The 24,411-nt window shown below is 35.7% G+C and overlaps 4 protein-coding genes and 2 non-coding genes across 20 annotated transcripts; 5 read left to right on the forward strand and 1 right to left on the reverse strand.

Annotated features, from left to right (window-relative positions):
* The first annotated feature begins 1,738 nt into the window (after positions 1-1,738).
* On the forward strand, positions 1,739-7,301 carry LOC103497722 (uncharacterized). 2 transcript variants are annotated; one of them, XM_008460025.3, is made up of 6 exons: positions 1,739-2,110; positions 2,975-3,690; positions 4,441-4,499; positions 4,754-4,882; positions 6,184-6,319; positions 6,665-7,301. In XM_008460025.3, the coding sequence occupies exons 2-6, from the start codon at positions 2,986-2,988 to the stop codon at positions 6,977-6,979; spliced, it is 1,344 nt and encodes a 447-aa protein (XP_008458247.1). In that variant the 5' UTR covers positions 1,739-2,110; positions 2,975-2,985; the 3' UTR covers positions 6,980-7,301. The 2 variants fall into 2 exon arrangements, with proteins under 2 accessions (XP_008458247.1, XP_050947922.1); XM_051091965.1 differs by having other exon boundaries at positions 1,800-3,690; positions 6,533-7,301.
* Positions 7,302-8,246: 945 nt separating this feature from the next.
* LOC103497720 (beta-amylase 7-like) lies at positions 8,247-14,517 on the reverse strand. Of its 4 annotated transcripts, none has more exons than XM_051091966.1 (12): positions 14,276-14,517; positions 14,043-14,181; positions 13,011-13,420; positions 12,315-12,602; positions 11,845-11,922; positions 11,438-11,641; positions 10,451-10,645; positions 9,922-10,086; positions 9,365-9,625; positions 8,999-9,217; positions 8,587-8,806; positions 8,247-8,490 (listed from the first exon to the last, which is right to left on the reverse strand). In XM_051091966.1, exons 3-12 carry the CDS (start codon positions 13,383-13,385, stop codon positions 8,462-8,464), a joined length of 2,034 nt encoding a protein of 677 aa, XP_050947923.1. In that variant the 5' UTR covers positions 13,386-13,420; positions 14,043-14,181; positions 14,276-14,517; the 3' UTR covers positions 8,247-8,461. The 4 variants fall into 4 exon arrangements, with proteins under 4 accessions (XP_050947923.1, XP_008458240.2, XP_008458241.2 ...); XM_008460018.3 differs by having other exon boundaries at positions 13,011-13,627; XM_008460019.3 differs by having other exon boundaries at positions 13,011-13,627; positions 14,247-14,517.
* A 733-nt stretch (positions 14,518-15,250) lies between these two features.
* Positions 15,251-17,831, forward strand: LOC103497719 (uncharacterized). Of its 4 annotated transcripts, none has more exons than XM_008460015.3 (5): positions 15,298-15,816; positions 16,351-16,489; positions 16,865-16,950; positions 17,047-17,192; positions 17,348-17,831. In XM_008460015.3, exons 1-4 carry the CDS (start codon positions 15,553-15,555, stop codon positions 17,176-17,178), a joined length of 621 nt encoding a protein of 206 aa, XP_008458237.1. In that variant the 5' UTR covers positions 15,298-15,552; the 3' UTR covers positions 17,179-17,192; positions 17,348-17,831. The 4 variants fall into 4 exon arrangements, with proteins under 4 accessions (XP_050947924.1, XP_008458237.1, XP_008458236.1 ...); XM_008460014.3 differs by having other exon boundaries at positions 15,314-15,816; positions 17,280-17,831; XM_008460016.3 differs by having other exon boundaries at positions 15,354-15,816; positions 17,412-17,831.
* Positions 17,832-18,451: 620 nt separating this feature from the next.
* Positions 18,452-18,523, forward strand: TRNAK-UUU (transfer RNA lysine (anticodon UUU)). The gene has a single exon. It is a non-coding gene; the product is annotated as a tRNA-Lys (tRNA).
* Positions 18,524-18,734: 211 nt separating this feature from the next.
* TRNAK-UUU (transfer RNA lysine (anticodon UUU)) lies at positions 18,735-18,806 on the forward strand. The gene has a single exon. It is a non-coding gene; the product is annotated as a tRNA-Lys (tRNA).
* Positions 18,807-19,011: 205 nt separating this feature from the next.
* Positions 19,012-23,916, forward strand: LOC103497716 (transcription factor EGL1-like). Of its 8 annotated transcripts, none has more exons than XM_051091968.1 (10): positions 19,104-19,459; positions 19,548-19,643; positions 19,772-19,807; positions 20,402-20,656; positions 20,747-20,843; positions 21,015-21,029; positions 21,437-21,493; positions 21,596-22,486; positions 22,620-23,063; positions 23,598-23,916. In XM_051091968.1, the coding sequence occupies exons 1-10, from the start codon at positions 19,452-19,454 to the stop codon at positions 23,667-23,669; spliced, it is 1,971 nt and encodes a 656-aa protein (XP_050947925.1). In that variant the 5' UTR covers positions 19,104-19,451; the 3' UTR covers positions 23,670-23,916. The 8 variants fall into 8 exon arrangements, with proteins under 8 accessions (XP_050947928.1, XP_050947925.1, XP_008458230.2 ...); XM_051091973.1 differs by lacking the exon at positions 19,104-19,459 and adding an exon at positions 19,957-20,070 and having other exon boundaries at positions 19,557-19,643; XM_008460008.3 differs by lacking the exon at positions 19,772-19,807 and having other exon boundaries at positions 19,108-19,459.
* The last annotated feature ends 495 nt before the right edge of the window (positions 23,917-24,411 follow it).

The raw sequence follows: 24,411 nt of genomic DNA on the forward strand, positions 1-24,411 counted from the left end.
ATAACCCAACCCTTCCCCCAAACGGCTCCTACAATGTTGGCTGATTCATATGGTTGAAATGTTACGATCATGTGTAAGTAACTTGACTTAACTTGGAAAACAACTGTTTAAGACATTTGATTGAATACCATAGAAAAATACAAAATTGTTAAAAATAGACGAGTACTAAAGAAAAATACAAAATTATCGAAATAGAGATGTTTATTTTCTTGTTGAGTTGAAGCTCTCGTGAGAATTCACCCTTTCGAAAGTGAGAAGGATAATCCTTTGTTTAGTTGGAAAGATGAGGAGAGTGTTGGAGAAAATAAATTCCATTAAGAGATGTAGATAGAAAAGACATTTTACATTTTTATCGTTATTTTTGAACAATTATATGTATGCACGTACACGTACAAATATATGCATTTATAATCACTTTAATGATATTGAATGTGTATAATTTTATATGTTATCTCTTTAGTGATATTTGATGTATAATTTTATATGTTTGAGCTATTCTTAAAATTCTATGTACAAACACTTAAATAACTTAAAAGAAATGTTACTTAAAAGAACAAAAATATTCAAATAAACTAACCACAACCACAAGTATCCTCTCTAAGAGCAAAAGAGAAAAGTATCGAAATATTACAAGAGATCTTAATGACATCTCCCGAGTTATAAGAAGAATTAGAAACAAAAGAAATCCAACTACCTTCCAAACAACATTGAGGCTATGAGCGACCCTATTCGTAGAGCGTGCACACCAACCAAAGAAACCACACAAGCAATCACAAACGACAAATCAACCTAACAAAATCTGACATGACGTTAATAAGATTAGTGTAGTCAAATTCTAACTAAATGTTACTTTAGTTCATTAAAAATGTTCAAGAGCTTGAATTAGTCATTCAAAGTAGAGGTGTGCAAAAAAAGACCAAAAGTCGATCCGATTATCCCAAATTGACCTAAACGTTAGTCGAGTTTAGAGGACAATTCAGTCGATGTCGGTTTTATACTTCACAAAATTGACTAATCGATAGACTAATTAGTTTACATATATTTCTTAAAAATTGTATTTTTTTTTTTTAAGATGTACACTTGGTTAACTTTGATGCATAGTTACCTTTCATTAATGACCTAATGAGAGTTAGTGAATAATCGAATATTTGATTGGTTTTTCATAAAACAAATTAAAAACAATGCTTTTTTTTTTTTATCTGTGGAAAAAATTAAAACTATGGATTCTCGTAAACAATAATAATAATAATAATTGAAAAAAAAAAGAAAATGCCAACGATTAAAAAAGAATCGCTACCAAATAAAGTAGAGAATAAACAACTTAGTCAAATATTTGTGTGCATGAAATGAACCTATATAACCAAACATATGTAACGTATAACTTTGGTTAAAAAATTGCATAGCATTCCCACCAACCCTATTGCAATTTGGCATGACATGAATCACGTTTTACACTCTTAGTGCCTCTCTTTTATTTTATTATTTATTGTTCTAATAATATTTCATTTTATCTGATATAATTGAGGAAAACACATCGGTATTTGTTATGATTATAAAATTTGAAATTTTGCTATATTTTATAAATATTAAAACTATTTAAAAGATAATTAACGAAATTTTATGACATTTTTTATTTAAAAATGAATAATAATAAAAAAGTGAGAATTGAGAAGTAAAACGAAATTCAAATATAAAAATTGATTCCCCTTTTTCCCAATAGACTTCTTTTGTTTTTGTTTTTGCCTTTCAATAAGATAAAAGCTAAATTTTTGTACTTTTCTGAAGAAGCAGACAATCGATGTTCTTGCCGTTTCGAAAGGGAACCTAACATTATAAGATCGATGCGACGATGAAATGGGCCTTCAAAGAATTTGCCATCCATTTGAATTGCATCCGCTGTGTTCATTTTTAGCGATGATTCAGGCCTAAAATTGGTCCCGCAAATACAATAATCACCATCATCATTGTGATCAATTCTGTCAATAATCCTCTCACCTATTTCTCAAATAAATTAATTAAATTATGCGAACATCGTGGAATCTTCGCTTTCCTTATGGTAGATGCTTAATTTCGTGGGTGAAATGGGTTTGACTGCCCTTAGCTGTGGCAGGTATACTTGCTTTTTCCACTGTCTTTCTTTGCTATCTGTTGTTGTTTTTTCTCACTAGACAACGGTTTCCACCTATTGTAGTTCTGTCTCTTACTATTGAATATTCGCTTCATTGTCTACTATCGTACTTAATTTAAATGAAACTCTGTTCACAACTGTGTTTTGAGGATGCAACTTTTCTAGCTTGGGAAAATTTATGTTCCTTGGATTGATTGACATATCACACCATTTCTTTTTGTCTCTGCTTACTCTTCTTTGAGTTCTTGAATTTTTTGATGGATGAATGAGCAGTTTAGTGATGATTTAGGGTTTCCCAGTTGGTGTTCTGTGATGGGTTGTTGTGGGTTCTCTCTTTCTTGTAGGCTTTAGGCCGGTGATTTTTATATGCTTTTGTTTGCTCAAAATTTTGTTGCTTGTGTCAGCTTTTCACTTGCGAGTTCGAAAGGAACTCTTTCAGTCCTCTCTTCAAGTAGGTTTCTTTGGTATATTTGAGTTTGTTTTGGGCAATTTTAGTGTTCTGGGAAGATTTGGAAATATTTGATTCATTTTTTCCCTGCTAATTTTTTTTTTCTTTTCTTTTTTTTTTCATTCCCCATGTTGTAATTTCTTTATTACTTGATGTTTTAATAGGTATACTATTCCTTCAGAATCTCAGGAAGTCTTAGAGCCAGTTGAATTTCGTTATTTCCAGTCTTAACTCTTATAAACACCCTTCTTTTATGTTAAAAGTTATACCGTTTTTGGGCTTTCAAATGGGGGTTTTCTTCCTTTCACTAGAACTGGATATTATTCTTCTTTGTAAGTTGAGTTTTTAAACTTTATTATTTGGACGTATTTGATTCTGATAACTTCCTGTGTTCCTAGCTTCGTTTTCTATGTCACTGGCCTGTTGTATTCCGGTCGCTGAAGGTGTCTACTGTATAGCATGTGCTCGTTGGTTGTGGTTGAAGTTTCTTTATAATGCTGGCCATGAAAGTGAAAACTGGAGCCTGGCCACGACTGAGGAATTCGAACCTATTCCTCGATATTGTCGACTAATCCTATCTGTATATGAAGATGATCTCCGGAACCCACTTTGGGCTCCTCCAGGTGGTTATGGCATTAATCCCGATTGGGTATTACTACGAAAGGATTATGAAGAAACTCTTGGTCGTGTTTCCCCATATATGATTTACCTTGATCATGATCACGGTGATGTAGTCTTGGGAGTTAGAGGACTTAACTTGGCAAAAGAAAGTGATTATGCAGTTCTGCTGGATAACAAACTTGGACAGACAAAGTTCTGTGGTGGGTATGTACACAATGGTCTTTTGAAGGCAGCTGTATGGATTTTTGAATCAGAGTGTGAAGTGTTAAGAGAACTGGTTGAAAAGAATCCAGGTTACACCTTGACATTTGTTGGGCATTCCCTAGGGGCTGGAGTAGTGTCATTATTGACGATAGTTGCACTGCAGAAACAAGATAGATTGGGGAACATTGAGAGGAAGAGGATCAGATGCTTTGCTATTGCTCCTCCTCGGTGTATGTCACTAAATTTGGCAGTGAGATATGCAGATGTGATCAATTCTGTAGTACTTCAGGTAGAGTCATCAAATATGGCTGCAAAGAAACTTGTTTTCTCTGATTAATTGTAACTCATAGGTTTAAGTTCTTTGAGGTGTTAGATTAACCACAATCTGGTTTATTTTGTGAGCTTCATATTGAATTGAAGTAAACTAGATTCATAGTGAAAAAAGAATCAATTGGTTTTGAGGTTAAATTCAGTTATGACCATATTGGATACGTTGTATATAAAGGGATTGTATCCGGGAACTCTGTACTCTGTAAAATATCATATTCAAAGTTTTTCATCATAGTGAAAATGTACCATATAGTTTATAATGGAAATGCATCAATATTGGAAATGCTTTCTGAGACTAACCAACATAACTTTTTTTATTTTTTACAAGAACAATGTTATCGATGGTACAACATTACAACCCGGGGGGTACGAAGCAACAGAATGTCTTATTGTGTTTTTAATATTAAAAAAAAAACGAGAGTGCAGTATTTTCTGCAACATTTTTCAGAGAAGTGAAGCTCAATGTTTGATCCTTCAGGACTATGGGATGAATATGTGTCCTGTGCAAAGCAGCACATTTCATATGCTTGATGATTTAGTTTGTTTTGTTTTACTTCTGCACTATGCAGACTTAAGATGATGTTAGTGTAGTTTTGTTGATTATTTTTTCAGACCCGAATTTATTCTCTCAAGAGCAATAAATCTACATCTACTATTTGTTCTTGGCATTAAATGATTAAGGCCAATGTGCATTGTTGTGGTGTACCAGGATGACTTCTTGCCTCGGACCACTACCGCTTTGGAGGATGTATTCAAATCTCTTGTCTGGTAAAAATACAATCTTGTCAGCACATTTTAAATTTTTTGAAGGTTATGGATATATCTTATATCTACGTTCAACTTGCTTGTACGGTACTAATAATTGAAAAGAACTTGAGAAAAAAAGATTTAGTTGTCCAATGTTGGACCTTATGTGGAAGCTCATTTGTTGAAGACTTCTTTCTGGCCAGTGAAGTTAAGCACTTTCACTTGTTATCCCGGGTCTTTTACCTCATGATGATTGAGTATCGTTATTTGAACAGCCTACCATGTTTATTATGCGTGATGTGCGTCAAGGATACATGCACAATGGAGGAGAAGATGCTTAAGGATCCAAGGCGGCTGTATGCTCCTGGTCGTCTTTATCACATTGTTGAGCGAAAACCGTTTAGGTATGAAAGGCTTTGTTAAATTCAAGCAGTTCAAAATTATTTGAACTAGGGACGATTCCTCCTTTGGTTATGTGTTGTTTTTTGACTAGTTAGGGAAATCTTAGGGTCTTAGTATTTCGGATTCCATTTTATGCTTTTAGGCTTTTCGGTCCATTGAGTTAAATGGATTAAGCAAATATCACTTGGTAAATTTGCTTTTGAAAAATAATTTTGATTTTGTGATCCCAAAAACAACTTTTCTATGTTTAAAGTATACACATATTTGAATTTACAATTTTGAAATAAAAAAGTTACATTAGAAAAAGATAAAAACTTTGATAAATATACTATTTCATAGTATAAACTCATTTAATTTTTGTTAAAACTAGAAATTTTGTTGCATACTACTACTATATTTTATGTTTATAAATGTAGGTTAAATTAGAGGTTTGGCTATGAATTTTCATGTCTGTGTTCAATTGGCCAGTGAACTTTAAAAGTAACTAATCAGTTCTTAAACGTTCAATTTCGTTGACAAATTTTTCTAGGAGTGGTGCACATGCTAACTGTTTTAGTCCATATTTGTTCTTGAGCTACTTCAGTGAAGGGTGCCTGCAAGGGCAAAATCTACCACCTAGAACTGAAGTCATCATGTATTTTTCTTCTGTACATCTTGTCACTTAATGCTGCTATTCACTCTTTTTCTCAATCGGCTTATTTTCTAATGAAGTATGCACCGGTTTGCTTCAGATAATCAAGTATGACCTTAGGCATATTCTTCCAGGAAAACCTTCAGATAAACCCAACATTATTTGATTTAGTACAACACAATGTCTCTTGGTGGTGTACAAATCATTCTAAATTCTGTTGCGACTACAGCCTTTTGTTGATTATTAACAATTAGAACTTCTTTTTTAGGTTTGTGGGTAGGGATAACCTCACCCTTAGGGCCATTGTAGTTATTGCTCAGCTGCAACTAAAAAGAAATCCTTGAATGTCGGAGATGGATGCTTGACATACTTAATGTTGTAGATTCTATCACATTTACAGTCTTAAGATCATAGCCCAAAATTAGCTTACAGTGCCTAATCTCAAACCTCTCTTTTAGTTTATGATTCCTTCAAGTTTTTGTTGTTGTCTACGATAACTTGTTCACATGCTCTCCAATTGCCTTTTCTTCCCTTTTTTTTCTCTCAGTTTACTTTTATTCTTCTTTGTGTGGCTCCTTTTAGGAGTGTTCATTGGTCATTCAACGTTAGTTCTGAACTCAAGCCGATGTTGACCACCTATTTGTTGGTTTTGATCGGTATATCGTTTTCCAGGATTGGAAGATTTCCTCCAGTTGTAAAGACAGCAGTGCCTGTAGATAAGAGGTTTGAGCATTTAGTCCTTTCTTGCAATGCTACTTCAGACCATGCTATTATCTGGATAGAGAGAGAGTCCCAGAAGGCTCTTGATGTAAGTGATGCAACTTTTCTCTCTCCTCACTTGCCTCTGCTTCAGTAGTAAAGTTCCATGAGATTGCTTTTCACAATAAAGTAATACAACAAGATTATCTTTACAAGTTGTGGAGGGTAACTGCTGAAAGTTCCTGGCCACATCCGTATCATGAAATTCATTTATATGTCGGTTAATATTCACAAGTTCTTCATGCCAAACATTTCTGCACAGGGTTGATTCAACATTGAGTGAATGAGCTAGATGTTGCACAACCTGTTTACGCTGATGATTGATACAAGTTTTGGTGGAGAATTGTATAAATTGAAATGGGTTGAAATAGATTATGTTTTTTCCTCTCCCCAGATCATGATGGAGAATGATAAAGCCTTAGAAATCCCAGTGCAGCAGAGGATGCAAAGGCAGGCTTCGGTAGAACGAGGACATGGTGAAGAGTACAAGGCAGCTCTCGAGCGAGCTGTCGCATTGGAAATCCCTGATGAAAACTTGCCACTCTCCTATGGAACATTCAGTGAATTGGAAGAAGGTGAGAATTCTAGCCAATCAATCAAAGACACATCGGTGGCATCATCGACAAAACAAAGGGATAGTTGGGATAAATTCATAAAACGGTTTTTCGATGAGGATCAGTCGGGTCGAATGGTGTTCAAAAAGTCATAAGCCTTACTGAATTTGTGAATTCTTATTTGGGAAGTAGGAACTGCAAGTACCATTCTTTTGACTGTATAAAGAAACATAGATTTTGTAGATAACTTCATTTGTTCCCCAGAATAGGACAGATAGAATATCCCTTTTTTTTTTCTTTTTCATTTTTGATTTTTGGGTTCCTTGTTGCCTTTGCTTCATTTGTGATAAGCAAAAGCCATAGTTTAGAAATGACCTTGTGGTAAATTGGGATTCTATTTCATTATCATCATTTATTATTTTATATTAGTGAATAAGATATCACATTCTTAAGTATAAACGTTAAGAATGTTCTTCACATGTTTTTGCTGCAATTTGTTTCAAGTACAGCTGTTTGTTATTTCAACCAACCTTTTTTTTCCCATTTGGTTAAAACAACATTATTTCTCCTATTTTCGCAATAAATTTTAAAAGGTATAGTGTTAGATTGTATTGATTATTTTAACCATTGTGTTGGATTTTGACCCTTGAAAAACGTTCTATTAGAAAATTTTGATCGAGATATAGGACATATTTTTTAATTTGATCCGTCGTAAATCAATACAAATTATAACATTTTTCTCTATTTTGTAAATTCTTTTTTTATTTTTCTATATTAGTATATTTGAAAATAACCAACCTTTTAGATGTTCTTTAGAGTCATTCATTTTTGTCTTTGATAAATAAATATAGATGAAATTCATTTTTGTCTTTGATAAATAAATATAGATGAAACAAATTTATGAAGTAATTGTTTTAGATGATAAAAGTGCTAAAAACATTTATAAATACAATAAAGACACCAATAAACAGTAAAATTTTCCTACGTTTGCAAAGAATTTAGCTCATATTTTATATTTGAAAACATTTTAAATTTATGTCAAAAAACTTAAGAGAAAAAAAAAAAGATTGATATTTAACTAATTATACCCCTATCTCTATGTACAAACTACAAAATTCTTGCTATTTTCATTTAACTAATTAGTGGTTTGAAATTTAGAGAGGAGAAATTGGCGGGACTTTGGGTCTAACTATTCACTTCCCATTAAAAAGTTCTAACGATAATTGAGGTGACCTCCCATCTTAGAAACGGAAAATTTGATCCATTTTCAATAGATATTTATGTTCTCATGTAATTGAATCCGTCCACAGGGCCAAAACTGACCTATAACCTCTGAAAAGGCCAAAGAAGCTGACACCCACACACTTGAAGGGATTCAAAGACACTTAACCGGTTGGTGTTTGTGCCAAGTAGCCTCTTGCATCCATTGTAAAAGGGTGATTTCAATATTAATGCATAAACTACCTTTTACAAGTGCTGTTTAATCATATCATTGCAACAGCTACATCTAATTCACAATAAATATGAACTCTATCTAGAATTTTTTAGTTGGAAACTAATAATATCAATTACCCTGATTTGCAATATACTGACCAACTCCCAATATTTGTGGAGAGATGAATTATACATCTTGCTGGCTATACCTGGAGATCATGAACAGCTTCTCCTGCATTTGACAATGACATAATTGTTAACAAATGAACTAAAGGATATTGATGAAGGAAATGATTTCAGGAAGAGAAGTGGTGACCAAGAGCTGTACCGTGCATTCTCTTGACAAATCGTTCAAATTCCATGAAGTTTTGTCTTTCTAAGAGAAGTGGACTGAGCCGGTGATAGATAAAGGACGACAAATATCTCCCATCTGGATCCGCCAGAGGCTTGGCGTTATCCAATATCTTGTTATAACCTACTCTGTCGAGGAAAGGAAGAGGATTCTCACTTACGACTTCTACGCCGACGTCCCAGGCAGCATTTGTCACCTGGATTGTTGGTGAATAGTTACGGAAAGCAGAGAAAATGTAGGGAGTGAGAAGGTGGGCATAGTCAACGGGTATTATTACCTTCAGAATCTAAACAAAATTTGAACTATGGTTTCTCCTGGAATGCATATAGGCATAAAATAAGGGATTCAAGTGGTACTAGAAATTTCAAGTCTACTATTGTGTTCTTACTTGCCAGACTACTGCCTGGGGATCAGACAGCGAATTAGAAAAATCTTCCCGCTGGTGTAACATATGAAATTCAACCGGAGTGAAGTTCAAAGAAGCAGAATGTTTTTTCAGCATTGCCATAATTGCAGCATAACCATCACGATTGCAAGGGTTATAGAACCCAGCAGTCAATTCAGCTGCATGACTCGCCGTCTTGTACCACCAGTGAATACCTGAGAGCTGCTCAGCAATTAAAATACAGCAGGTGGAGTGAATCAAGCAATGCTTGTCATTAACTAAATAAATTTTCTTCTTAAGTCAATTTTGCTACTAGATATCCAATCATGAGTCCAACTAGACTATTGGCAGTTTACTAGGTGCCCTTACCTTAGCAACAATGCGGGTTCCTTCAAAAGCCAACTTTGCCAGATAAAGTACCCGATCACCATGATCCACTAAAACTTTGGAGTACCAATTAAGGAAGAACCTACCGTAGTAGCCATCATAATCACCTCCATCACAAAAGAAACCTGTTTCATGTGGCCTAGAGCTGTAGGAACCTGCATTATCTGGTCCTCGAGCCCAGAAGGAGTGTCCCCTTGCTTCTGCTGCTTTCCTCAAAATTTTCAACAAATACTGATCGTAACACTGAAATGAAGAAACTGTTAAGATCAGAATAATAATCAAACGAATTGGGAAGAGGATGGGATATTATTAGCAACAAAACGTAGATAAAGTTGGGAACATCTAAACTGATTGAAATCATTCTCAATTCTCAAGAGTAAAACAGCCAAACTGTTGTGTTGATAACTTGTTTTGATGGAACTGGTGGGTTTGACAGACAAAAATATTTCCGAACATTAATTTTTTTTAAAATCCATTAAATTGAAATGTAAGTTATAAATGCAAGAAAATCTCATAATGTTACAAGTGCAACATAGTACCTGGAATTCACCAATGCCAGGATATCTCCAGCCATGCTTAACAGGAAAAGATGGAAATCTAAGCTCCCCACACGGTCCCAAACCAACTCCAATTGTTGTGATGACACCATCTTCGAAGAAATCATTAAATTCAACACGAAAGCTTCTCATGTAGTCAAAATAAACCTATCATGTACACCAAATGAAAGAAATTAAACATTATGAAAACTTGGCAGATCTATGTAATGACTAACGAGGGAAATCCCTAGCCCAACCTTTGGCAATAAAGGCCGTTTGTTTCACAATAAGATGAGACAGGCACTTATAACGCAGGATCAACAGACGCCCAAAGAAAATATAAATTAAACATGCATGCTAGGACATACTCCCAAAATGATGTGTGATTCCAAAATATGCCTCCACTATTCTATGGTAATGAATCTAGCTGAACTGAAGCATCCCAGAATATAGACTTGGTTCTTTAATTCAAGATGCTCAATTCATATCTTTACAATTAAATATGACCTCCTGGTATCTTTAGTTAATTTACCTCAAGACCTGTCCGGCCTCTTAACACTCGCTCCTTATCAACTCCCCATGAGAGACATTCAGGATTGCGTCTTCCCTCTCTATCAGTAAAGAATATGTCAGGATTACTCCGACCAATTTCAGCAACCCAATGCGGTAGTGGAATACAAACATCATCACCAACGTTGCCTCCACATTCATGAAATGATAGCACAACCTGAATTGTATAAACCAGATGACACATTTCAATTAACAAAGGCACGGTATAATTCCAAAAACTACATCAAACTACTTAAAAGAAGGGGAACCAAAAAAAACCACTAGATTTATTTTAATTCATTGCATTGTTATGTATTACCAATTTCCAAAGTCCACTTCGGTGATCCACTGTGGGTGAAACTGTTAGAAATCAAGGTAGTTTGGGATGTCTTGTCCTACATTGGTTAGAATAGATGACCGGTGTGGTACTTTAAGTTGTTTGGCTCTCCCACCTCAAAAGCTGGCTTTTGGGGTGTGGTTCTCCAAGGTGCTTAAGTACCTAACGGAATTTTTTTATATCAAGGTCCTAACCTACAATAGCCTAAATCCCACATGCTAAGTATTATGCAAGAGCAAAATCTAATCTTCCTGGTGCAAGCTCATATGTTAGGAGTAGGAGGACATACAGCTACCGGCAAAGTTATTAGAAATGAAAATTAGTTTTTTAAAATTATGAATTGTGTTGTATTGCAAACTGTTATATTTATTTTAGTCTATTTAATAATACATAGTTACACAATCATTTAAACATAGACTTCAAAATTTTAAATTTTAAATTGCAGTGCAATAGAGGTAATATAATATTCAAAAAGTTCTTTTTTTCTTCCTATTGGAATGAATATTACAAAGAGGACTGAGAAAAATATGAGAATGAAATATTCACCAGTCCTTGGGGAATCTATCATGCTATCCTATAGGGGAAAAAACATGAAAGCAAAAGAGTCAAGACAAGACGAGACAGTAACTTCACCTGTAACTTGAGCTTCAATTCATGCACCATCTGGAAAAGTTTCCGGTAGCCATTCCAATTATATTCATGTGGAGAATGAGCTTCAACTATCCCCCACCAGCAATCAACCATGACACCATCAACATTTGCTGATTTCAGCAGCCTTAGCTGCTTAAGCAACCCATCTGGATCAACTAGCTCACACTTCATATTAATGACACCCAACTATGACACAAAAAAACGGATAAGTAAATAAGGAGCTGCAAAATAAGATGTATCAACAATATCTAACAATGTCCCATTTTTATCAACACTAAAATATGCTTTTTCACATAAGGTTGAATCGTAAAGAAAGTCACAGGGTACAGAGCTTGAAAATAAATTTACCACAATCCAACTTACTCAGTTAGAAAATAAAGGGTACCTACCGGCAGCATCACATAAACTGGAATGTAAGCACTCCCAGCAAAATCGCGTTCAGGTAATTTTGGTGTTGCGTCAACAATCTACAAAGAGCAAATACCATTCTTCAATTTATATATATATTTTTACAGAATGTATTTTAACTGTTTTAAAATATATGAAAATTAATCAATGCCGGCACTTACAAAAAGGAGTTCAAAGTGCTTATCAGCGTAATCAAATGATTTATGTAGCTTAATATGGGATGTGCTTTTATTTTTTTCTTTTTTATTAAGAATCATACTTTCATCGTGAAGGAATAAAGACTAAGTGTATTAAAAAAACAGGAAGAGGTGTTTATTGTGATCATGAACCAGTCACATTCATGCCTCAGTGAGGAATAAACATATCCATGAGATCAATCCATGCTGAATGCAGGAGTAAGAATAACAAGAACAAGCCCGGAGATGGACAGGGAAACTACAAATTTGACTACCTGCATTCCATCTACAGCATCGACTGAACTATTGATAAGTGGATGACCAGCTGACTGTTCCCCGGCATCTCCCATCAGAGATGAACTTTGACATCTAGCATTTGGGGATGCATCATATGGTGGGGAATTAGGCAAAAAAACACCTTTCATTCGACATGCATTGTATTCTGGCACGCTCCTAAAGCCACAACTGACTCCCCTAATGGAAGTTGATGGAGTTTGTTGAGACGCCATATGGGAAGAAGATGAAGTTACTGCAGTAGAACCTCCTCCAGCAGGTTTGATGCCCTGTAAAAGTTAAAGAGGAATGTTCCCGTTTGGGTATTTCCTGAAATTTATTAGAGGTGATATACAAGAAGTGTTGACGAAGCCTATTTAGCTACTACTATGTCTGTAAACCTTCAATAACTATAATAGGGATATAAAATTGACGAATACAATCTGCTCACGAACAAAGCATTGTGAATTTGCAATTAACTTTGCTGGTTGATTTTCCAAATCCTAATAATTATTGTTTATTTGTAATAATTTCTTCAATGCATCTTCAACATTAAAAAAATTGAAAGGTTCATTACATAGGAGAGAAGTATAGCTACAGCAAATGTTTCACAAGAGGGCTGGATTATGCTTAAATCATGTACAGAATTTTATTTAACTATATCCAAGAAGGGAATGGCTACCTTAAGTAACAAGTACCTGAGATCTTGAAGGAAACGTGGTTCCATCCGGAAGAACTACCCAACCAGCTTCAGTAGCGAGAGCTGCAATCACATCATTGATATCTGCCCTAACTCTAAGATTATAATTACCATGTCGGCGAAGACCTGCCAAGATCCTAGCAGTGATAGCCCTTCGATGTCGCTCTCTCAACTTTGTCCTTTCTTTCTCTTCTAATGGTCTACACCTACGGCCACCCCCTGGGGTGCCCACTTGTTCTTGTACCTGATGCTGCTCAAAGCGGTTATTGTTGCTACCACTTGTCACCATTCCTCCATCATCCCCAACCATTAATGAACTACAAATCCGCCTTGCTCCATCATCTTCTTCATCATCCTCCTCTTTCACATCCATCTCCACATCTTCATCATCATCTTCCTCACTTGTACCTATCAATTTTTGCATATCCGTTGCCATAATCACGTAGTCTCTGAATTATATACCCCTTAGACGTAGTTAATTTATCATTGATTATTATACTGCAAATCCACTATTTCTCAATCCAGCGACAGTTAATGTCCAAATAGCACATTCCATATGGTACCATTACCACTATATATATGGACTGTTTTGCAAAACTGGCAGGAAAGAGTACTCTGGCAACAAAATGAAACTATTAACATTCACATGTCAAACTGTTAACATAAAACTTAATAGCATCCAATAAAAGTTCAAGAGAATTTTAGAGTTCCAAGATCTCAAGCATTCGGTCATGTCAGTTCATGAATATTCGAGACATGCCATCTTTAATAAATCAACGAAATAGAACAAGTAAATAGTTCAATTTCCTTGGAACGTTGAAACTTCACATCTAGTTCCCTGGGAAAAACAACTCCTCATCTAAAAAGACACAATCCGAAAAAGAGTTTGATGTTTATCCTATCCTCCACAAACACCGTAAAAGGTTCACTTCTGAGGATACATTTTCTGTACACGGAGTATGGTTCCAGCTAAAAAGCAATCTGAAATGTCGGCTGAATACAAGGGAAAGGAAAAAGAAAACTGCAATACCTCAAGAACGGCATGTTTCATCTCCTTTTCTTCATCAAGTCCTATCTGTATCAGCACCAGCAGAAAGGAACCACGTCTGCAGAGCCTTAAACCAGCTGATTTCTTCGAAAATTTCACCTCCAAAACTCAACACCAAATTCTGCAAGAATAACTACTTCAAAATAAAAAATCTGTATGAACAAATACCTAAATCTTCAACAATACCATAAAATTTCTCGTGGAGACGACGGAACCTTTCCCGTAAAAGATAAGATGCTCCAGAATCGATTTGCCGTCGATCAGACAGGCTCCGGCCGGAGAAGAATCAAGGAACACGTGTGCGAGAATTCACCGGCGACTCATTGGTCCGGCGACAGAGGAGAGAGAGAGAGATTGATGCTCAAGCGTGCGAGCATGCGAGGGGAAGGGGTTCGCACGCGCGCGCGCGTGAGGGTGATTTAGAATTGGGAAAATTGGCACGCAGTACGCACGAATGAGGCGTGTAAAGTGTATAACCGAGTGAACGTGAAACGGGTGGATGGGCCGTGTTTTCGTGTGGCTCACACGTGTTTTGTAGGATTGGTCTAACGGTTCGGTTTATTTTTACTATTTATCTCAGACCGAACCGACCCAAATACTTTTGGTTTTAAGTTTAGAAAGTTTTTTCTATAGTTGTGGTTTTTGTGAAATGTGAATAAAATTTTGATGTCCATAGGTTTTCTGAATAATTCTAAATATAAAATTTTATATCAAAAAATTAGTCACATCTCATCGACAATAATATAGAGAATGTCGATTTATCTTTATATCATGTTTATAAAAATGAGTAAGGATACTAATACATGTTTCTTGACAAAATAGTATACGTGTTAATCAGTTTAATTATTTTACAAAACAAAAAAATTAGTTAAGTAATCAATTGAATAGTAAACTAAAGGTCGAGTAGTGTTTTTAATTAAAAAACAACAAAACAAGAAATTAGAAAATAGGTTTTCGAGAAAGATATTTTTCTCGAAGTAGTACTTTCTCTCCATCGATCTTTTTGAGGTAAGCTTTTTAATCAGTGGTTGGTTTGTATCAACCTTTGCTTTAAAAAGAAAAAAAGTTGAGTTGAAATCGAAAATAGTGTTTTTAAGTTTAACTCTAGAAAGCTAAAATAAAATCCAAATGGTTACAAAAAGAGCTTGATAGCACCGTTTGATAGCTTTTTACATTGATAACAAACTTATATCAATTGAGATATGTTTGGTTTGGTACGAGAAACATATCATCCGACTCAAAGTTTGCGTGTCAATAAGAAAAGCCATCTCTTTTGGTAGAAGGGAGTGTGGTGTAATGGTCCATAATGTGGCGGCCCAAGTTAAGCTATGGTGCAAGGACACTAGCTTGTTCGTTTGATTCGTGCGGACAAATAAAAAACTTCCCCGCTTGAACTCCTTTTTTAGTTGCCTTGAGCGCGCGGTCGTCTTCCACCGGTCTCGTCGGGCGCCAACGATATCGCTACTCTCAAACTGCACGACCCCTTTCTACGATGATCAACGACCACGGACTTCCGTCAGGTCTTGTTCTCTCTCACACCGAAGCAATTCGCTCCTTTCTCACCTCGGCGTCCATAGATTCACAACTTTCTGATGAACTCCGGCAGATTGCTTCAGATCTCGCTTCACAACGCAACATTCCGTATAAGCTGCTGAGAGCTATCTGGTTTGCTACGGAATCGTCCACACGGCCGGACTTGCTCCGTCTTTTGGCTGGATCAGAGTTCGTCTTTACAAGCCCTAAACCCAGGGAGAAGGTATGTATAGGAATTTAATTTTGGGTCCTGTTCATTTAGTTCTATTTGAAGTTTTGTGTATTAGCAAATTCTAGGTTGATGGTTTTATTAGTCGGGGTGATGATTTGATTGCAAAACTGGAGAACGGAAATCCAAATCCAAATTAATAGTGAGGTTCTTTGAAATTTCTGAAATTGGGGTATAATCAACGCAAAAGAGGTTACCTTGCTTGATGTGTTCTTGAACTAGGCTCAAACTAGTGCATTAACTCCAAGGATCTTGACATGGATATGAACTAAACTCAGAGCACACAAATTGTATAAGTTCTTTAAGAAACAGCATATCATGCCCATGATATCATTGTCATTGGATCCCTTCAATCTGGATATGTTTGGCCCTTGCTCTTTTCAGTAGTTTGAGTCTTTGAACCACGTTTCTGGGAAGCCACATTGAACTTTATATACTGAAATATGAAAACTTCTAGATTTCAGAACTTTTGGTTTTAAATATATATAAATTTTCTTGTGGGGTTAACTTAAAGATACGTGTATACAGAGTGAGGAGTTAAAGGCTAGACTGAAGAAGCTTGCAGATGTAGCAGAGAGGAAGGCCTATCAGGAACTGGTGAAAGATATTGCACCTAAGAAACCAATTGATGAGCCTTTCTCTTCCTACAAGGATCAGCTCGGATTCGGTATGTATGCAATCTGTCGTTTTACATTACCAACATATATTGATATTCCTTTTTATGATATGTTTAAATATGGGTGCATTTTATGTATAAGATAAAATTTTATGCAGTTCTATGAAATAATATGGCCTTGTCATATTAACAGGAGAGAAACTTATCATCTATGAAATCTTCATTAGGTGAATTTTTTTGTTAGTTTTCTATATGGGTATTACAAGATTGCTTGAATTGATACCTCCAATGAACGTTTTACTTGAACTCTTGCAATTCTTGGACTTCTTTTTGAACCTTTGGAATCTCCCATGTCATATGGTTATTTCTTGTTTGCTGTTGCCTTCAGAACAAAAAGAATTAACACCATTCATGATTTTGTTGCAGGTTTACATGTCGTGTTGATAATGTTTACTGGCTATCTTCTTGGGTATGCTTTATTCCGAGCATTGTTTAGGCATGATCCAATCATGGTATTTACTCGATATCTGTTTAACTTTTGAGCAATCTCATTAATTTCTGATTCTCTTAGTACTGTCATTTATTGGGCAAACAATTTTGTTTCTCAGAGTGCCGCTGGAGGTATCCTTGGACTAGTTTTTGGCATGCTCGTAGAAACACTTCTTTTCATCATTCGATCATCCAATTACGATAATCGGTCTTCATCATCTTCCCGTTCTAAGCTGAAGAAGAGTCAGTAGAGTTACTTCTCGAGGTTCGCCTTTCTTTATACTTAAGCCATGGCATTCGTGCCTACAGTTTCTAATATAACCCATTAAGTTACTTTTGCCCTGTGCTGTAGATCCAAGCATAAACAAGTATAATAACGAGGCCTTGTTAATGAGCTTGCTTCAATTTATTTGTATAAAGGCATGTTCTTCACATCAAGAGAATTGAGAAGCAAAATGTAATGATCGTCTTGTACTCTCTTCAGCATATGACTACAGAGAAAGGAAAGCACGATCATGCCCTTCAAATAATTGTCTTCTGGAAGAGAAACCTTAATGTAAAGATTTTTATTTCAAATAACAATCCGTTTGAAATTTGAAGGTAGCCTTTCGGTGTCCATGAGATCGGATGTTACACGGTCGACAGCACTAGACAAGTTCTCCCTTGTTTGAAGAGCGTCTAACTATACCGATACATACTTTTCGGTTCAGTTTGGTTTGGTTGCTTTTGCCAAAAATTCAACCCAAGATTTCGATGCCCTCCTTCCTTCCTTCCAGATACACACAAATCATGTAGAGATATTAATTGAGTTCCAACTTGGAAATTTGATGTATAATGTTTTAACAAGTTAGCAATTACTACATCAAATAAAATTTCAATGACGTGACATTGATATTCTCACAAATGTTCTTACCAAACTAAATATTATGAGTTGTTTTCAACTTTATTTGGTTAAACTATAAACTTGGTCATGTTTCAAGTTTGGTAGTTTTGTATCGTTAAAATCCTTTTACTCTTTCATAAAACTATAATGGATTGTTCTAGTGGTAAATAGGGAGCATAACCTTGATAAAGGTCTAAGATGTCATAGATTTAATCCATGCATGTCACCTACTTTAGATTAAAGGATTACTATATAGATTTTTTTATATCAAAATGTTGTAAAGTTGGACGAGTTATTACATAATATATAATAGGTGCACTTAAGTTGGCTTGGACACTCGCACGTGTAAAGAAAGATCCTTCTTATATAAGGACAAATTAAAAACATGATTGTTTTATATTTTAGTCGTATTAGCTTTTAAGTAATAAAAAATGTCTTTTTTTTCTTTTTTGTTTTTATTGTGAGGTAATAATTCATATGATAATTTTGTTTGGTCAAGGGAAAAAAATGTTGATGGTAGGGACAACAAATGATGTTATATCAATTCATGAACCTCTATGAAACACAAAACTGTGGAATAAGAGTTATGCTCAAAATTGTGTATAGAAAATGTAAGTACACAATCACTTGCTTGTCATCTAGCCGTCTTAGCTCAGTGGTAGAGCGCGTGGCTTTTAACCACGTGGTCGTGGGTTCGATCCCCACAGACGGCGTTTAATTTTCCCTTACTTTTTTTTTTAATTTTTTTTCACGTAGTTTTGGAATAAATCACATGGAAATTATAAGATTTACCTTTCTAATTCAACTATACACAAAAATATCACATGCCTTTTAATTTCTTCACAAACTTCCTAATTATATGATATGACCTTTTTACTTTATGTTTATTTGAGATAATTGTAAATTTCAAACACGAAACATCCAGCCGTCTTAGCTCAGTGGTAGAGCGCGTGGCTTTTAACCACGTGGTCGTGGGTTCGATCCCCACAGACGGCGAGAGGAGGTGATATTGCGCACAATGAGTGTAGTATAATATATATACATATGTATGTATTTTAAAAAGTAACCGAAGATCGAATGGATCCAAAAAGTCTTCCAACCCAATCTTTTTATTATCAAAGAACCTTAGAAATCTAAATTCTAAACTTATAATTCCACCTTTTCACTATATCAGATGAAAACGACTTAACTCGGCAAAAAACATTGAGGGTCTCTGTCGGGTGGCATTTTAGCAAAGAATTTATGATATTTGACAATACCCTGATTTCAGAACGATTCGTTTATGAAGCGAACAAGCTTAAATTATGAAAAGTTTTCTATTTTTCCATTTGATTTCATTTCTGAAGTTCTTCTTCTCTAAAAGTGTGAGTCAAAAAGGTGAACCCCAAATTAGTATTTGTCAGCCCCACCATCAGATTTCTCATAAAGTAATCATAAACTAATCGATTAACTCTTAACTTTTAAGACCCGAAATTGAAAAAGGGTTTGCAGCTGAGAAGATGGTTTCCACTTTTTCCAGTATATTACTTTTCTGTTCAGAAAGCTGCTGCTGCTCTGTTTCGCACGGCTAAAGCCTTAAAGGGCTTTTGGGTTTTGCCATTCTGTGGCGTTTGAACCTAAATCTTAAGCCCCTTATGGCTAATGGCTTGGTGGGTTTTCGATTTTCATTATCTTTTCTTCGTCTCTTTGTTTTTCCGGAAACAAAAATATGGCTAATGGACTTGAAAACTGTGACAGCGAACCTGGGTTTCTCAGAAAGCAGCTTGCTGTTGCTGTCAAGAGCATCCAATGGAGCTATGCGATTTTCTGGTCACCATCGACTAGGCAACATGGGTATGGATTTTTCTTTTTTGATCAGGTCTTGGTGCCATTGTTCTTCATTCTTGGGTTGTATTCTATCTGGGTTTCTTTTTTTCTTGTGTAACTTTTGTTTTTCTTGAGATGGGGATTTGTATTTGCAGCTCAATTCACCAGATGGGCGTTGAAAATCCAATTTGGTACTGTGATTTTGATTGCTTAAATTTGTGGGGTTTGTCTTTGGCAACAATCTAACAAAATGAAGTTGGTTATTGATCGTAAACTAGACTCACTATGATCTGATTTAAGTCTTCTCTTTCTTTTAACCTCAACTTTTCTGAACTTCCAGTTCATAGCTTTACTGAGCATCCGAATACTTTTGAGGAGCTCAAAATCCGAGTTTTATCCAAAATAACATGTACATTCCCAGCTACCCAGGTGATTTGAGCTTGGTTGTTTCGAGGTATCCCCCAAAATCTGTATTTCCAGCACTTCTTCTTCTTCTTCTTTCTTTGAAAACACGACCCAGATGGCGAAGGCTCTGGGAGGTTAGTGGGGTTAGAAGCGAGCCATGATCGTAATGCAAGGGTTGGGACCCTTGATACCTTAATTACGGAAAGAGAAGTGTTGAAATATCTCTCGTCGACCTAGGAAGGGGTGAGGGATGATAATGTAGTTGCTTGCAACTTCACAGTTTGTCTCTCTGTGCTGCTTGCTCTCTGATTCGGTTGTTTGCTCGGTGATGATATTGTAGTTGTTGGACTGTAAAGAAAAGATTTGGTTTTGTACTTTAGGGTGCTGGAATGGTGTGATGGCTACTACAATGGAGACATCAAGACGAGGAAAACAGTTCAAGCTGAGGATGTCCACGTGGATAATATGGGCTTACACAGAAGTGAACAGTTGAGAGAGCTCTACAGATCTCTCTTAGAAGGTGAAAGTGAACAACGAACGAAGAAGCCTCCTGCCTCTTTGTCTCCTGAAGATCTATCTGATGCAGAATGGTATTACTTGGTTTGCATGTCCTTTTTCTTCAATCAAGGCCAAGGGTATTCCTTCTGATCCATACTAATATTTAACCCTTCATTTTTGTTGTTTAACTTGTGAGATTCTGAGCACTAACCATCCATCATGCTTAGGTTGCCTGGAAGAGCGTTAGCTGATGATCGAACTATCTGGTTATGCAATGCTCAATATGCAGAGAGTAGTGTATTCTCCCGCTCCTTGCTTGCAAAGGTTGGCCTTCTTTTGGTGGAATGGGAAAAGATCAATAATTTGATTTTGAATAGTTTGATGCCTATTTCAAGTTCCTTAAGGTCTTATCGGTGAGAAAATTTGACTTTTTCTTCTTTTTCTTTTTCATTGGGGTTCTTATTACTTTGGACGTGGTTGATCAACTACTTTCAGAGTGCTTCAATTCAGGTATTATTATCCTTGTAAAACATCATCTATTGATAATTATGATGATAGAGAAAAAACGAAAAATCTTTTAACAGTTCACCTTAAAAGAAACCTCTCGTGATAAAACCAAAAAATGTTGTTTACCTCATGCTGATGAAATAATTCTTTTGGTAGATGTGATTGTACAGTGTACTATTAGTGTTTCTCTGGCCTTATCAAACAAGTCAAACAAATGCTCTTCATTTAAGAACCTTGTTTTCTTCTTCACAATATGATGAAGAAGAAAATGAGTATTTAAGATACTATTATGAGAAACCGAGTTCAGTTATTGGCGACATGAATCATATAAAGCACTTAGAATGGACTGCTTTTACAATTCTAATTTCAAGGCTGATAGACCTGATCTTTAAATTGTTTTTGTATTGTAGACCGTGGTTTGCTTTCCTTACCTTGGCGGTGTTATAGAACTAGGTGTAACTGAGCAGGTAATATCCATAAAGAAGCATACGTTACACACTTTTTTTCAGTTATGAATTGGCCTCATATGTTTGCGGACCGTGTTTCCTGTTTCATGTTGTCTTTTCAAGGTTGCGGAGGATCCTTGTCTTCTTCAACACGTCAAAGATTTTTTACTGAAGTTCTCAAAGCCAATATGCTCTAAGAAACCTTCTTCCGCTGCTTATAAAGATGATAATGGTAAAGAACCAATGACTGCCAAATCTGACAATGAGATTGTTGAATTTTTGGCAATGGAGAATCTCTACTGCTCAACAGCCGTGAAATTTGACGGGAAGTCCGTAAATGGGATTCAAAGGAAAAACAATGAGTTTGGCATTGATTCTCTCGATGACTTTTCAAATGGTTGTGAACAATATCACCAAATGGAAGATTCTTTAAGACTTGAAGGTGTCGAGGGAGGGGCTTCTCGTTTCCAGAGTTTGCAGTTTCTGGATGATGACTTCAGCTACGGTTTTCAAGATTCCATGAATCCTAGTGACTGTATTTCTGAAGCTTTGGCAAATCAGGATAAAGTCTCATCTTCTCCAAGATTGAAAGATGCCAACAATTTACCTTTGAAAGAACTTCAAAACCCGAATCAAACTCAATCAGGTTCCTTAGATCCCAGTTCTGACGAAGACATGCACTACAAGAGAACTATCTTCACCATTTTGGGAAGTTCAACCCAATTGGTTGGAAGTCCCCTTCTCCATAATTTCTCAAACAGGTCCAATTTCACACCTTGGAAGAAAGTAATGGCTGAGACACACACGCCCCCCATGCAACAAAGAATGTTAAAGAAGATTTTGTTTGCAGTTCCATTATTGTCAGCTGGTTCTCTAAAAGGCCTCAAGGATGTGGAACGATCGATCTTGAAACAGGGTAACAACAATTCCTGCACGAAAAATGCCACACTTGACAAATTAAGAGAAAATGAAAAATTTATGGCCCTTAAGTCGATGTTACCTTCACTTAATGAGGTACTTCCAGCTACTTTTTCTAAAAATTGTTTGAATTTTAAATGGAATTTGCAAGTTGCTCAGCATATACATTGTTTCAAAATTGGGTTCAATCATATTTTCTTCTATCTGAAATTTTAATTCTTTTAAGCAGATCAACAAAGTATCGATACTCAACGATACAATCAAATATCTGAAGATGCTTGAAGCAAGAGTACAGGAGTTAGAAACTTGCATGGATTCGTTATATTATGAAGAAAGATTCAGAAGGAAATATCTTGACATGGTGGAGCAGACTTCAGATAACTACGACTACGAGAAGATTGAAGGCAGCTTAAAACCTTCGACAAACAAGAGAAAAGCCTGTGAAATGGATGAAACTGACCTGAAGCTGAAGCATGATTTTCCCAAAGTCGGACATAAGCTAGATGTGAAAGTCAGCATGGAAGAGCATGAAGTTCTCATTGACATGCACTGTCCATATCGAGAATATATATTGGTCGATGTCGTGGATGCTTTGAACGATTTGCAACTGGATGCCTATTCGGTTCAATCTTCTGACCACAATGGTTTTTTCTCCTTGACCCTCAAATCTAAGGTTTGTAGCTGAGTTTCTGACATTTGTTTTTCATAGATTTCTTATCCCAATTGATCTGCACACACACACACACAATAGGAAAAAAACTGAAAAAAGCAATTCTCCAATAGCCATTTAATGACTTAATAGCAATTAGGAGTGCACACTGAAGCCGAGAAAACTGAAAAACTGACTCGAAGTGAACCACTAACATCCCTACTAGCAAACCATGGAGAAATGTCATGTTCGACCTTAATTATGCACAAGTAAAGCTTATATTACTCTATCCTCTGGTAAAATATATGTTTTTCCTTCTATCTAGAATGTTCTTGGCGCCCAGGCTATACATTTGACAAATTTTATCCAAGTCAGCTACGTTATTGAAATTTCAAAATGACTTCCTGTCGACTCCATATGGGAATTGCTGATATGTTTGTCTTCATATCTTAGTTATAGAACTGATTGTCATTTAGAATGAAGACTGATTAGCAGTAGGAGTTCATTTCTATGCTTACATCAATACTCAATAATTTACGCTGTTCAATTTCGTTTCAGTTTCGAGGGATAGCAGCTGCATCAGTTGGGATGATCAAACTAGCACTTTTGAAAGTTGCCAACAAGAGCTGAGGCTTGGAATATGCAGTGAGGCATTTTCTGCAAGTCAGTAGAGTACAAATGAGTAGAGAAATGCCAATTAAGAGAAGAAAAGAAGCTGACATTCTAGTTCTAACGTCCTCCCCTAGCTAGGAGCTTACAGATTAGGCAAAGCTCAAGATCAACTGATAAAGATTGACTTGTTAGTCTTTTTAGTCATAAATTTGATAATTTAATGTTGTTGATTGCTACCCACAATCAAGTTACCATGTTTCAATCATGTCGTGTGTGCTGCTAAATTAGTTTTTACATTTTTACTACTTTACCTCAACAACTTGCTGTTATGTAAAAAGGGAAAACAACTGAGAACATGGCCACTTTTTTCTTCCCTGTCTATTCTACACTACTGGTACCTTAAAGGAAGAAAAGGAAAATAACTAGAATTACTTTTTAACATTATATCATTTTCCATTTTAAATTTTGTTAATCTTTATAATATATATATATATTTAAAAACCCCAAAAAGAGAATTTTGGAGGGGTCAAAAGAAAGGGTTTGATTATATTACATTAAATTATAGGAATGATTGAAGGCAATAAATTAAATAGTAGATTGGGTGATTATATTTGATTGGAAAGGGAAGGAAATGATTAAAGTTTTGATTAGTGGCATTAATTAATTGTGTAATTTTGTTTTATAATTCATTAGATGTTGACTAAATGTTCCCATTGCTTTATAGTTTTATTATTTGAAAATTGGTTTATTGGATTTGCTC

This window comes from Cucumis melo, chromosome 11, assembly GCF_025177605.1.
Source record: "Cucumis melo cultivar AY chromosome 11, USDA_Cmelo_AY_1.0, whole genome shotgun sequence".
Classification (NCBI taxonomy): Eukaryota; Viridiplantae; Streptophyta; class Magnoliopsida; order Cucurbitales; family Cucurbitaceae; genus Cucumis; species Cucumis melo.

Coding starts and splice junctions, on each gene's coding strand:
- LOC103497722 (XM_008460025.3), top strand. CDS start 2,986: ATGTCACTGGCCTGTTGTATTCCGGTCGCTGAAGGTGTCTACTGTATA. Junction 4,883..6,183: donor GTTGAGCGAAAACCGTTTAG/GTATGAAAGGCT, acceptor ATCGTTTTCCAG/GATTGGAAGATTTCCTCCAG. Junction 6,320..6,664: donor AGTCCCAGAAGGCTCTTGAT/GTAAGTGATGCA, acceptor TCCTCTCCCCAG/ATCATGATGGAGAATGATAA.
- LOC103497720 (XM_008460018.3), bottom strand. CDS start 13,448: ATGGCAACGGATATGCAAAAATTGATAGGTACAAGTGAGGAAGATGAT. Junction 12,603..13,010: donor CGTTTCCTTCAAGATCTCAG/GTACTTGTTACT, acceptor TAACTTTTACAG/GGCATCAAACCTGCTGGAGG. Junction 8,807..8,998: donor CCCAGGCAGTAGTCTGGCAA/GTAAGAACACAA, acceptor CCAACAATCCAG/GTGACAAATGCTGCCTGGGA.
- LOC103497719 (XM_051091967.1), top strand. CDS start 15,553: ATGATCAACGACCACGGACTTCCGTCAGGTCTTGTTCTCTCTCACACC. Junction 15,817..16,350: donor GCCCTAAACCCAGGGAGAAG/GTATGTATAGGA, acceptor ACGTGTATACAG/AGTGAGGAGTTAAAGGCTAG. Junction 16,490..16,864: donor CAAGGATCAGCTCGGATTCG/GTATGTATGCAA, acceptor ATTTTGTTGCAG/GTTTACATGTCGTGTTGATA.
- LOC103497716 (XM_051091968.1), top strand. Junction 21,494..21,595: donor AACTAGGTGTAACTGAGCAG/GTAATATCCATA, acceptor TGTCTTTTCAAG/GTTGCGGAGGATCCTTGTCT. Junction 22,487..22,619: donor TGTTACCTTCACTTAATGAG/GTACTTCCAGCT, acceptor TCTTTTAAGCAG/ATCAACAAAGTATCGATACT.